Genomic DNA, 12,210 nt, shown 5'->3' on the forward strand with positions numbered 1-12,210 from the left:
AACAGAGACCTTGCTTTGTAAAACACCCCTGCAAAAGCATCCCATCCTTGGGAAAGGGAGGCAGGATTCTCTAAATAAACTCCCTAAAGAAATGTCTCGCACGCCCAATTCTGTGCCACGCTCAGTGAGAACCTTCCCTACTGATAATGCTTGCAGAGGAAACAGAAATCAGCACCAGAGATTAAAACCAGCTAAATGCAATACATGGAACACTGGCTAGCTCCAGACACCAGTTTTCCAGGCTGCAAACCCAAAGGGTTTGGCCAACAGTGAATATTTCCCTGTAGGAGCCCCCTGCAGCTCACACGGTGACACTGGCAGGAGGGGACACTGAGGAGGAAAGGTCCCACCACCCTTCAGGAGGAACATGGCATCTAATTCCCACAGTGATGTCTGGGAAAAGTTTCTCCTTGTGGATTAGCTTCATCCATCCCTCTTAGTGATTTGCCAAATTGGATTTTTTTCCCCAAACATAACCCTGTGAAGGTCTGGTGAATCTGTGGATTGGTTTCCAGACAAGTTCTCAGGAGCTGAGGGGAGCTGAGCTCCTGCACATGTCCCCTCCATGCTGTCCCCTGTCCCCCTCATGCCCCAGGGCTGGGGTTGTTGTCACCTTCCCAGGAGCACAGACCTGGCTCAGGGGGCTGATGAAGCTCCTGCTGAGCTGCACTCCCAGCCTGGTGTATCCCTGTAGTTGTTCCTACAGCCTGTAGGGACACCCACAGCATCCCAAGCACTGCCAGGGATACCCCCAAGGCTCTGGAGGGTTAAACACCCAGGATGGATGGGAGGCACAGTGGCTGGCAGGGTGAGGACAAGCCCAAACCTGGCCCAGTGCAGGCTTAGAAACTCCTGGTCAGTTATTTACACCTGTGTGCTCCTTCCAAGGTCCCTCAGCAACTCAGAAACCTCCAAATCCTCCCTGTAACCCCAAAGGATGGGAAACCCCTGAAGCAAGAGGAGGCAGAGAATAAAAGCTTGGCAGATTTGGGGGTTTAACCAGGTGCTGTGGGGTTGGGGATGTGGGAATGCAGGTCCTGACCCTGGGGTGGGACACACTCGGCCACCCCAGCTCCAGGAGAGCCATGGGGGTGGCTCCAAGCAAGGAGGGGATGAGGAGAAACATCCCAGGACACCCTGCAGTGGATAAAGGGTGACAAACCTCCCACCTGAGCTGGATCCTGCTGGCATTTCCTGGAGCCAGCAGAAGCCAGGAACCTCCCTCAGGCTCCAGGGAACCCAATGTCCATGGGGGGACACCCAGAACCCAGCTGAGCTCTCACCTCTGCCCGTAGTAGCTCTCAAAGAAGTGCTCCTTCCACAGCTCCACCTTCTTCTCCTTCTCGATCTCCTGCCGGATCCGGAGCTGCATCTCTGGGGTGAACTCTCCTGGGGATGCAGAGGGGATTTCTGAGCCAGGGAAGGGCTGGGAAGGGGGCACAGGGGCCAGAAGGGCTGGGTAACGGGCACAGGAGCCAGGAAGGGCTGGGTAATGGGCACAGGGGCCAGGGAAGGGCTGGGTAAGGGGGCACAGGAGCCAGGAAGGGCTGGGTAAGGGGCACAGGGGCCAGAAGGGCTGGGTAATGGGCACAGGGGCCAGGGAAGGGCTGGGTAAGGGGCACAGGGGCCAGGGAAGGGCTGGGTAAGGGGCACAGCCCCAGGTGGGTGTCCCAGGAGCCCTGACAGCCCAGGCTGCTGCTCCAGTGGAATGGAGCAGTCCAGGGAATGGAGCTGGGAAGGGAATGGAGCCCCAGGAGGGGCTGAGGGAGCTGGGCAGGGAATGGAGCCCCAGGAGGGGCTGAGGGAGCTGGGCAGGGAATGGAGCCCCAGCAGGGGCTGAGGGAGCTGGGCAGGGAATGGAGCCCCAGGAGGGGCTGAGGGAGCTGGGCAGGGAATGGAGCCCCAGCAGGGGCTGAGGGAGCTGGGCAGGGAATGGAGCCCCAGCAGGGGCTGAGGGAGCTGGGCAGGGAATGGAGCCCCAGGAGGGGCTGAGGGAGCTGGGCAGGGAATGGAGCCCCAGGAGGGGCTGAGGGAGCTGGGCAGGGAATGGAGCCCCAGCAGGGGCTGAGGGAGCTGGGCAGGGGCTCAGCCTGGAGCAAAGGAGGCTCAGGGGGCCCTTGTGGCTCTGCACAAGTCCCTGCCAGGAGGGCACAGCCAGGGGGGGTCGGGCTCTGCTCCCAGGGAACAGGGACAGGAGCAGAGGGAATGGCCTGGAGAGACTTGGAAGGGCCTCACCACCCTCCCAGGGAAGAATTTCCCCCAATTTCCCATCCAAACACCCAAAGGGATGGCTCAAAGCACTGAGCACCCCATGCCCTGCTCTGGAACAGAATTTCCCTTCTCTGCCCTGCAGCAGTGTCTGTGTTTAGGGGCCACAACCCCAGAGTGCCCCAGCTCTACTGCCAGTTCAGATTTTAAACATTTCCCTTTCTTTTCTCATCTCTTCCAGAGTTTTGCTCTGTCAGTTCAACACAGAACTCCCCCTGCAGCCCCCTCCAACCCTGAGCCCCCCAGATATGAGCAGTGAGAGCCCCTGCAGAGCTGCAGCTTCTCCAGGAGCACCCTGCAGGCTCCCCCAGCCCCTCCCCAGCTGATCTTGGGGCTCCCCAGCCCCTCCCAGCTGATCCTGGGGCTCCCCCAGCCCCTCCCTGGTTGATCCTGGGGCTCCCCCAGCCTCTCCCAGCTGATCCTGAGGCTCCCCCAGCCCCTCCCCGGCTGATCCTGAGGCTCCCCCAGCCCCTCCCAGCTGATCCTGGGGCTCTCCCAGCCCCTCCCTGGCTGATCCTGGGGCTCCCCCAGCCCCTCCCAGCTGATCCTGGGGCTCCCCCAGCCCCTGCCCAGCTGGGGGGTCCTGGGCAGGCTTTACCTTCTGACAGCCTCTCCTTCCAGCCCTGTGCAGCCGAGGTGAAGAACTCATTGTTGAGTGCGGAGCTGCTGAGCTTCATCAGCCCGTCAGGGCCCACCTGGGGACACAGAGCACGGTCACCTGCTGGCCACCTGCTGGTCACAGCCTGGTCACCTGCTGGCCACCTGCTGGCCACTGCCCTGGCCACTGCCCTGGTCACCTGCTGGCCACAGCCCCTGGTGTGCTGGGCCACAGCTGGAGCAGGGGAGCAGCTTTTGTGTCCAGCCCTGTGGGGACCAGGGTTTTGTCACACAGCTGGACAAAGCAGAGCCTCAGAGGGGCACACTGAAAATGTGGTGCTGTTTCAGAGGGGCACACTGAAATCATGGTGCTGTTTCTCCCAACAATTCTGGAGGATTTGGGAACACTCCCCCTGTCCCAGGCTGCTCCCAGCCCAGTGTCCAGCCTGGCCTTGGGCACTGCCAGGGATCCAGGCTGGGCACCCTGTGCCAGGGCCTGCCCACCCTGCCAGGGCACAATTCCTCATTCCCAATTTCCCATCCAGCCCTGCCCTCTGGCACTGGGAGCCATTCCCTGGCTCCTGTCCCTGCAGGCCTTGTCCCCAGTCCCTCTGCAGCTCTCCTGGAGCCCCTTCAGGCCCTGCAAGGTCCTGAACAATGACAATTATTATTAGGTGACTATTATTATTATTATTATTATTATTATTATTATTATGTGACCATGAGGTCACCCAAAGGTGGATTGGCTCTCCCTGCCCCCGTGCCCCTCTGCCCACAGGTGCCACAACAGGATCAGGATCTCCACCTGGCATCCCTCCCTGCCTGCCCAGAGCCCAGCAGGGCAGGACAGCCCAGGTGAGTTCTGTACCTGGGGGGACAGCCCAGGTGAGTGCGTACCTGTGTGGGACAGCCCAGGTGAGTTCTGTACCTTGGCAGCCCAGCCCAGGTGAGTGTGTACCTGTGTGGGACAGCCCAGGTGAGTGTGTACCTGTGTGGGACAGCCCAGGTGAGTTGTGTACCTTGTGCAGGCCAGGTGAGTGCTGTACCTTGGCAGCCCAGCCCAGGTGAGCTGTGTACCTGTGTGGGACAGCCCAGGTGAGTGCTGTACCTGGGACAGCCCAGCCCAGCTGAGTGTGTACCTGGAACAGCCCAGGTGAGTGTGTACCAGCCTAGGTGAGTGCTGTACCTGTGTGGGACAGCCCAGGTGAGTTGTGTACCTGGGCAGCCAGCCCAGGTGAGTGCTGTACCTGGGCAGGCCAGGTGAGTTGTGTACCTGGTGCAGCATAGGTGAGTGTGTACCTGTGTGGGACAGCCCAGGTGAGTGCTGTACCTGTATGGGACAGCCCAGGTGAGTGCTGTACCTTGGCAGCCCAGCCCAGGTGAGTTGTGTACCTGGTGCAGCCCAGGGGAGTTCTGTACCTGTGTGGGAGAGCCCAGGTGAGCTGTGTACCTGTGTGGGACAGCCCAGGTGAGTTCTGTACCTGTGTGGGAGAGCCCAGGTGAGCTGTGTACCTGTGTGGGACAGCCCAAGTGAGTGCTGTACCTGGGGGGACAGCCCAGCCCAGGTGAGTTGTGTACCTGTGTGGTGCAGTCCAGGTGAGTGCTGTACCTTGGCAGCCCAGCCCAGGTGAGTTGTGTACCTTGGCAGCCCAGCCCAGGTGAGTGCTGTACCTGGGGGGACAGCCCAGATGAGTTGTGTACCTGGGAAGCCCAGCCCAGGTGAGTGTGTACCTGTGTGAGACAGCCCAGATGAGTTGTGTACCTTGGCAGCCCAGCCCAGGTGAGTGCTGTACCTGAGCAGCCCCGCCCAGGTGAGTGCTGTACCTTGGCAGCCCAGCCCAGGTGAGTGCTGTACCTTGGCAGCCCTGCCCAGGTGAGTGTGTACCTGTGTGGGACAGCCCAGATGAGTTGTGTACCTGGGAAGCCCAGCCCAGGTGAGTGTGTACCTGTGTGAGACAGCCCAGGTGAGTGCTGTACCTGGGGGGACAGCCCAGCCCAGGTGAGTGCTGTACCTGTGTGGTACAGTCCAGGTGAGTGCTGTACCTGAGCAGCCCCGCCCAGGTGGCCATACCTGTCTGTCCACATCAGGCAGCAGCAGCAGCAGGCGCTGCTGGCCCTCAGGAGGCAGCAGGCTGAAGGTGTGTTTGTTGATCAGGGCCCTCAGGTTGGTGTTCACCAGGATGGAGTCCGGCGTCTCCACATCGATCTCAGCACAGCGCGCTCTCTTCAGCTGCCCTGGGGGAGCACAACACACCTGGTCAGCATCACTGCCCTGTTCTGGGGCAGCACAACACACCTGGCCAGCATCACTGCCCTGCTCTGGGACAGCACAACACACCTGGTCAGCATCACTGCCCTGTTCTAGGGGAGCACAACACACCTGGTCAGCATCACTGCCCTGCTCTGGGACAGCACAACACACCTGGTCAGCATCACTGCCCTGTTCTGGGGGAGCACAACACACCTGGTCAGCATCACTGCCCTGTTCTGGGACAGCACAACACACCTGGTCAGCATCACTGCCCTGTTCTAGGGCAGCACAACACACCTGGTCAGCATCACTGCCCTGCTCTGGGGCAGCACAACACACCTGGTCAGCATCACTGCCCTGTTCTGGGACAGCACAACACACCTGGTCAGCATCACTGCCCTGTTCTGGGGGAGCACAACACACCTGGTCAGCATCACTGCCCTGCTCTAGAGCAGCACAACACACCTGGTCAGCATCACTGCCCTGCCCTGGGGCAGCACAACACACCTGGTCAGCATCACTGCCCTGCTCTGGGACAGCACAACACACCTGGTCAGCATCACTGCCCTGTTCTGCCCTGGGGGAGCACAACACACCTGGTCAGCATCACTGCCCTGCCCTGCTCTGGGGCAGCACAACACACCTGGTCAGCATCACTGCCCTGTTCTAGGGGAGCACAACACACCTGGTCAGCATCACTGCCCTGTTCTGGGACAGCACAACACACCTGGTCAGCATCACTGCCCTGTTCTAGAGCAGCACAACACACCTGGTCAGCATCACTGCCCTGTTCTAGAGCAGCACAACACACCTGGTCAGCATCACTGCCCTGCTCTGCCCTGGGGCAGCACAACACACCTGGTCAGCCCTGGGCACAGGGGTGTCACCATGGGAGCTGTCCCCGTGCTCCCTGGGCCTCTGCACACAGGTGAAATGATCTGTCATGATCTGTCACATGGGGATTTCCCTGATGCCTCAGGTGGGAGACCTCATGAGAGGGCATCCATTTGTTTGGGGCCATTTGGGTTCATCTTGGGTGCAGCCCTGGCTGGGCTCTGGTGCTGCCCAAGGGGGATCCATGCAGGAGATCCTTTCAATAAATCCCTGCTTTATTCTGTAGCTCTGGCCAGCCTCTGTTCCAGCTCAGCCTGCCCAAGGCATCACCTCAAACACAACCCCATGAGGGTCTGGTGAATCTGTGGATTGGTTCCCCAGACGTTCTCAGGAGCTGGGGGGAGCTGAGCTCTTGCACAAGTCCCTTCCCTGCTGTCCCCTGTCCCCCCCATGCCCAGGACTGGGGCTGTTGTCACCTTCCCACAGGCACAGACCTGGCTCAGCAAGCTCTGGACTAAACAGGCTAAACCAGCCCAACCCCTTCATCTAAATCTGAAAGTGATTTCTACCTCAGGGTAATTCTCCAACACCATCAGAGCCGGGAGATCCAGGCTCAGACCTCTCCATCCCCCCTCAGCCCACCTCCCTTGGCACCCTGGCTTCTCAGGAGGGTTCCTGCAGCTCCTTTTGGCCACAGCAATCATCCAAAAGTCTCCAGTTAAAGCCAATTCGCTGCTGGAGATTTCTTTTGGACTCTGCTGCTCTGTGCAAGTGCCTGTTCTGCACAGTGACAGGGAGCTCAGAGTGAGGGAACAGCTGGAGCTGGGCCTGGGGCATTTGGGATGGATCTCAGGAAAGATCATCCCCAGAGGCTGCTGGGCACTGCGCCAGGGAATGGGCACATCCCTAATCCAGGGAAGGAGCACATCCCTAATCCTGGGAATGGGCACATCCCTAACCCTGGGAATGGGCACATCACAAACCCTGGGAATGGGCACATCCCTAACCCTGGGAATGGGCACATCCCTAATCCAGGGAAGGAGCACATCCCTAACCCTGGGATTGGGCACATCCCTAATCCTGGGAATGGGCACATCACAAATCCTGGGAATGGGCACATCCCTAACCCTGGGAATGGGCACATCCCTAATCCAGGGAATGGGCACATCACAAACCCTGGGAATGGGCACATCCCTAATCCAGGGAAGGAGCACATCCCTAACCCTGGGAATGGGCACATCCCTAATCCAGGGAAGGAGCACATCCCTAACCCTGGGAATGGGCACATCACAAACCCTGGGAATGGGCACATCCCTAATCCAGGGAATGGACACATCCCTAACCCTGGGAATGGGCACATCCCTAATCCTGGGAATGGGCACATCCCTAACCCTGGGAATGGGCACATCACAAACCCTGGGATTGGGCACATCACTAATCCTGGGAATGGGCACATCACAAACCCTGGGAATGGGCACATCCCTAACCCTGGGAATGGGCACATCCCTAATCCTGGGAATGGGCACATCACAAACCCTGGGAATGGGCACATCCCTAACCCTGGGAATGGGCACATCCCTAATCCAGGGAAGGAGCACATCCCTAACCCTGGGAATGGGCACATCCCTAATCCTGGGAATGGGCACATCCCCAACCCTGGGAATGGGCACATCACAAACCCTGGGAATGGGCACATCCCTAATCCAGGGAATGAGCACATCCCCTGCCCTGGGAATGGGCACATCCCTAATCCTGGGAATGGGCTCATCCCCAGCCCTGGGAATGGGCACATCCCCAACCCTGGGAATGAGCACATCCCTAATCCTGGGAATGGGCACATCCCCAACCCTGGGAATGGGCACATCACAGACCCTGGGAATGGGCACATCCCTAATCCTGGGAATGGGCACATCCCCAACCCTGGGAATGGGCACATCCCCAACCCTGGGAATGGGCACATCCCCAGCCCTGCCAGAGCTCCTTTGGAAAGCCAGGGATGGCCAGGGTGGGATTGCTGGGATCACCTGGGCAGCACCAGGAGCTGCATTCCATCATCCTTGGGGGTTTCTCCCCGTCAGGACATGCCATTCCTTTCTAAGAATGTCCCCACATTCCCCAGGGCCAGTCCCACCCCTGGAGAATGCAACAGGAACCAGGAAGGTTGGGAGGGCTGAGAAAGCTCCAGGAAAGGACTGGGAGCCAAATCCCAGCATGGAGACCCAGGGAGGAATTTCTTTTCCCTTTTTCATGTCCTTAGAGTGTGTAATTACATTAAAACCCCACAAATAATGCAGACCCAACAGCTGGGAATTCCCAGGAGAGACCCAGCTGGGAAGGGCTGATTTGAGGATGGAATTGTGAATTATTTGTCCCAATTCCAGCAGCCTGGCAGCCCCTCCCAGGGTCCCTCAGCAATGCCATCAGCACACTCCACTCTGTTTTGCTGGTTTGGGTTTTGGCCTGGCACTGGAGCAGCCAAAGCCCTGGGAAAGCAGGAGAAGCAGGGAATCCATCTCTTACTTGCATGGAGCCTGTCAGATCTGGGGAAGGGCTTCTTGGGCAGCCCTGGCAGGGAGTTCTCGAGCTTCACCGAGGGCGAGGAGCTGCAGGTGGAGTTTGGGGGGCTGCTGGAATGTCCATCTGTCTGCTTGCCTTCCCAACCTGCCAGAAAGGGACACATGGAGCAGGGGCATGCACAGGGGGACCGTGCAGGAGCATCCTCCTGAGGGGATGGAGCTCCCAGAGCCACCCCTGCAGCCCCAGCAGTGCCAGCACAGCCATTCCTGAGCTCCTGCAGCTCCCAGAGCCACCCCAGCAGCCCCAGCACAGCCATTCCTGAGCTCCTGCAAGGGATGGAGCTCCCAGAGCCAGCCCTGCATCCCCAGCACAGCCATTCCTGAGTTCCTGGAGCTCCCAGAGCCAGCCCTGCATCCCCAGCACGGCCATTCCTGAGCTCCTGCAAGGGATGGAGCACCCAGAGCCACCCCTGCAGCCCCAGCAGTGCCAGCACAGCCATTCCTGAGCTCCTGGAGGGGATGGAGCTCCCAGAGCCAGCCCTGCAGCCCCAGCACAGCCATTCCTGAGCTCCATGAGCTCCCAGAGCCACCCCTGCAGCCCCAGCAGTGCCAGCACAGCCATTCCTGAGCTCCTGGAGGGCTCCTGCCCTGCAGCTGAATGCAGGAGATCCCCTGGACCACCAGGATGTCCCAAACCAAAGGCATGGACAGGCACATCCCACCTGCTTTGGGCCCATTTCCCAGTTAATCCCAGTTTATTTCCCCTCTCATCTGACCCAGGCATGGCTCCATTCACACTTCCAGGGCTAACAGTGCTCCTGGCAGGGAAATCTCTCCAAAGCTCCCCTGTCCTTACTGAACTTCACCCCTCTCCTGCAGCTTTTGTCCTTTTTGCCCACCCTGGGGAACTCCTCCTCCTCTTCCCAGGGCTCACTTTCCCATCCTGGTTCCTCTCCTTCCCTTCCCTGCCTCACACAAGCTCTTCCAGCTCTGAATAAACCCCTGAAATTGTGCAAGTTGTTCCCTCCCTCCATTTGATTCCCTGCTCTCTCCACACCTCCCATGTCCCTGCTGGGAGCTGTCCCTGGGCAGCACCACAGGGATGGGGGAAAAGGAACCTCATGGAGAAACCACACAGGAGGAACCTTCCAGGCCTTGGCAGGGAGGGATTTACAGCCTGAGGGGGCTCCTGAACACACCAATCCCACCTGGAACCAGCTGGGGAAGAGCTCCAGGAAAAGCCTGGGGGCAGGAAAAGATCCAGAATGAGCCTGGGAAAAGGCTCCTAAGGCTGGAATTACCAGCAGGAAGGACAAGGAACCAGCTGAGAAGGAACTCCAGGAAAAGCCTGGAGGCAGGAAAAGCCTGGGGGGAGCAGGAAAAGCCTGGGGGGAGCAGGAAAAGCTCCAGACTGAGCCTGGAGAAAGCATCCAAGGCTGGTGTTACCAGCAGGAAGGACAAGGAACCAGCTGAGAAGGAACTCCAGGAAAAGCCTGGAGGCAGGAAAAGCCTGGAGACAGGAAAAGCCTGGGGGGAGCAGGAAAAGCTCCAGACTGAGCCTGAGGAAAGCATCCCAAGGCTGGAGTTACCAGCAGGAAGGACAAGGAACCAGCTGAGGAAGAGCTCCAGGAAAAGCCTGGAGGCAGGAAAAGCCTGGAGGAAGGAAAAGCCTGGAGACAGGAAAAGCCTGGGGGCAGGAAAAGCTCCAGACTGAGCCTGAGGAAAGCATCCCAAGGCTGAAGTTACACAGCAGGAAGGGCAAGGAACCAGCTGAGGAAAAACTCCAGGAAAAGCCTGGGGGGAGCAGGAAAAGCCTGGAAGTAGGAAAAGCTCCAGACTGAGCCTGGGAAAAGCATCCAAGGCTGGAATTACCAGCAGGAAGGGCAAGGAACCAGCTGAGGAAGAGCTCCAGGAAAAGCTTGGAAGCAGGAAAAGCCTGGGGAGAGCAGGAAAAGCCTGGAAGCAGGAAAAGATCCAGGCTGAGCCTGGGGAAAGCATCCAAGGCTGGAGTTACACAGCAGGAAGGGCAAGGAACCAGCTGAGAAGGAACTCCAGGAAAAGCCTGGGAGCAGGAAAAGCCTGGGGGGAGCAGGAAAAGCTCCAGACTGAGCTTGGGAAAAACATCCAAGGCTGGAGTTACATAGCAGGAAGGGCAAGGAACCAGCTGAAAAGCCTGGAAGTAGGAAAAGTCTGGAGGCAGGAAAAGCCTGGAGACAGGAAAAGCCTGGGAGCAGGAAAAGCTCCAGACTGAGCCTGGGAAAAGGCTCCTAAGGCTGGAATTACCAGCAGGAAGGGCAAGGAACCAGCTGAGGAAGAGCTCCAGGAAAAGCTTGGAAGCAGGAAAAGCCTGGGGGCAGGAAAAGCCTGGGGGGAGCAGGAAAAGCCTGGGGGGAGCAGGAAAAGCTCCAGACTGAGCCTGGGGAACGCATCCAAGGCTGGAATTACACAGCAGGAAGGACAAACCCCCCTGGCCCTGGCACCCTGAAGAGGGAGCAGAGATTCTGCCCAGGATGAGCCCCAGGAGCCCGGGCTGAGGCTCAGGGCAGCTCCTGGGCACTCCCAGCTCCTCAGGGCTCCTGGAAAATCCTGCCCTGACCTGCCCAGGACATTGCCAAAGATATCCCAGGAAATGCAAACACAGATGATTGTGATGGGGACACTGGGGCTGGGATGGGGACACTGGGGCTGGGATGGGGACACTGGGAATTGTCCTGGCTTGGAATGGGGATACTGGGACTGGGATGGGGACACTGGGAATTGCCCTGGCTTGGAATGGGGATACTGGGATAGGAATGGGGACACTGGGACTGGGATGAGGACACTGGGACTGGAATGGGGACACTGGAATTGCCCTGGCTTGGAATGAGGACACTGGGACTGGAATGGGGACACTGGAATTGCCCTGGCTTGGAGAGGGACTGGCACAAGCTGGAATGGGGACACTGGGGCTGGGATGGGGACACTGGGAATTGCCCCTGCCTTGGAATGGGGACACTGGGAATGCCCTGCCTTGGAATGGGGACACTGGGAATTGCCCCTGGCTTGGAATGGGGACACAGGGACTGGAATGGGGACACTGGGAATTGCCCCTGGCTTGGAATGGGGACACTGGAATTGCCCTGGCTTGGAATGGGGACACAGGGACTGGAATGGGGACACTGGGAATGCCCTGGCTTGGAATGGGGACACAGGGACTGGGATGGGGACACTGGGAATTGCCCTGGCTTGGAATGGGGACACTGGAATTGCCCTGGCTTGGAGAGGGACTGGCACAAGCTGGATGTGTGCCCACAGCCCAGCTGCCTGCAGGGAATGGGGCTGGAATGCTGAGCCCTGCCAGGGATTGCCTGGGGCACTGAGCCTGCCCCAAGCCAGGGAATCCAGCAGGTGCCAGGGAATCCAGCAGTGCCAGAGAATTGGGCAGGTGCCAGGGAATCCAGCAGGTGCCAGGGAATTCCAGAGGTGCCAGGGAATTCCAGAAGTGCCAGGGAATTCCACAGGTGCCAGGGAATTCCACAGGTGCCAGGGAACTCCACAGGTGCCAGGGAACTGGAGAGGTGCCAGGGAATTCCACAGGTACCAGAGAATTGGGCAGGTGCCAGGGAATTCCACAGGTGCTAGGGAATTGGGGAGGTGCCAGGGAATTGCAGAGGTGCCAGGGAATTCAGCTACTCTGGAAAGAAATCAGGGAAAGCTGGCTGGAATAAATACCAAGAATTTGGGATACCATGGAAAACCTGGTGC

At 58.9% G+C, this 12,210-nt stretch overlaps 1 protein-coding gene across 2 annotated transcripts in view; it reads right to left on the reverse strand.

Moving 5' to 3' along the window:
- ASXL2 (ASXL transcriptional regulator 2) overlaps window positions 1–12,210 on the reverse strand; it is a 65,026-nt gene that overhangs the window by 5,096 nt on the left and 47,720 nt on the right. The window contains exons 7-10 of one of the 2 annotated variants that reach the window (XM_071417178.1): window positions 8,471–8,611; window positions 4,937–5,100; window positions 2,867–2,963; window positions 1,284–1,389 (exon numbers count right to left, since the gene is read on the reverse strand). In XM_071417178.1, the coding sequence (XP_071273279.1) occupies window positions 1,284–1,389; window positions 2,867–2,963; window positions 4,937–5,100; window positions 8,471–8,611 (508 nt within the window). The remainder of the gene's footprint in view (window positions 1–1,283; window positions 1,390–2,866; window positions 2,964–4,936; window positions 5,101–8,470; window positions 8,612–12,210) is intronic. The other variant, XM_071417179.1, reaches the window with a different exon arrangement.

This window comes from Agelaius tricolor, unplaced genomic scaffold (assembly GCF_023055355.1).
Source record: "Agelaius tricolor isolate 1412-34295 unplaced genomic scaffold, bAgeTri1.0.p SCAF_68, whole genome shotgun sequence".
NCBI classification, from domain to species: Eukaryota; Metazoa; Chordata; class Aves; order Passeriformes; family Icteridae; genus Agelaius; species Agelaius tricolor.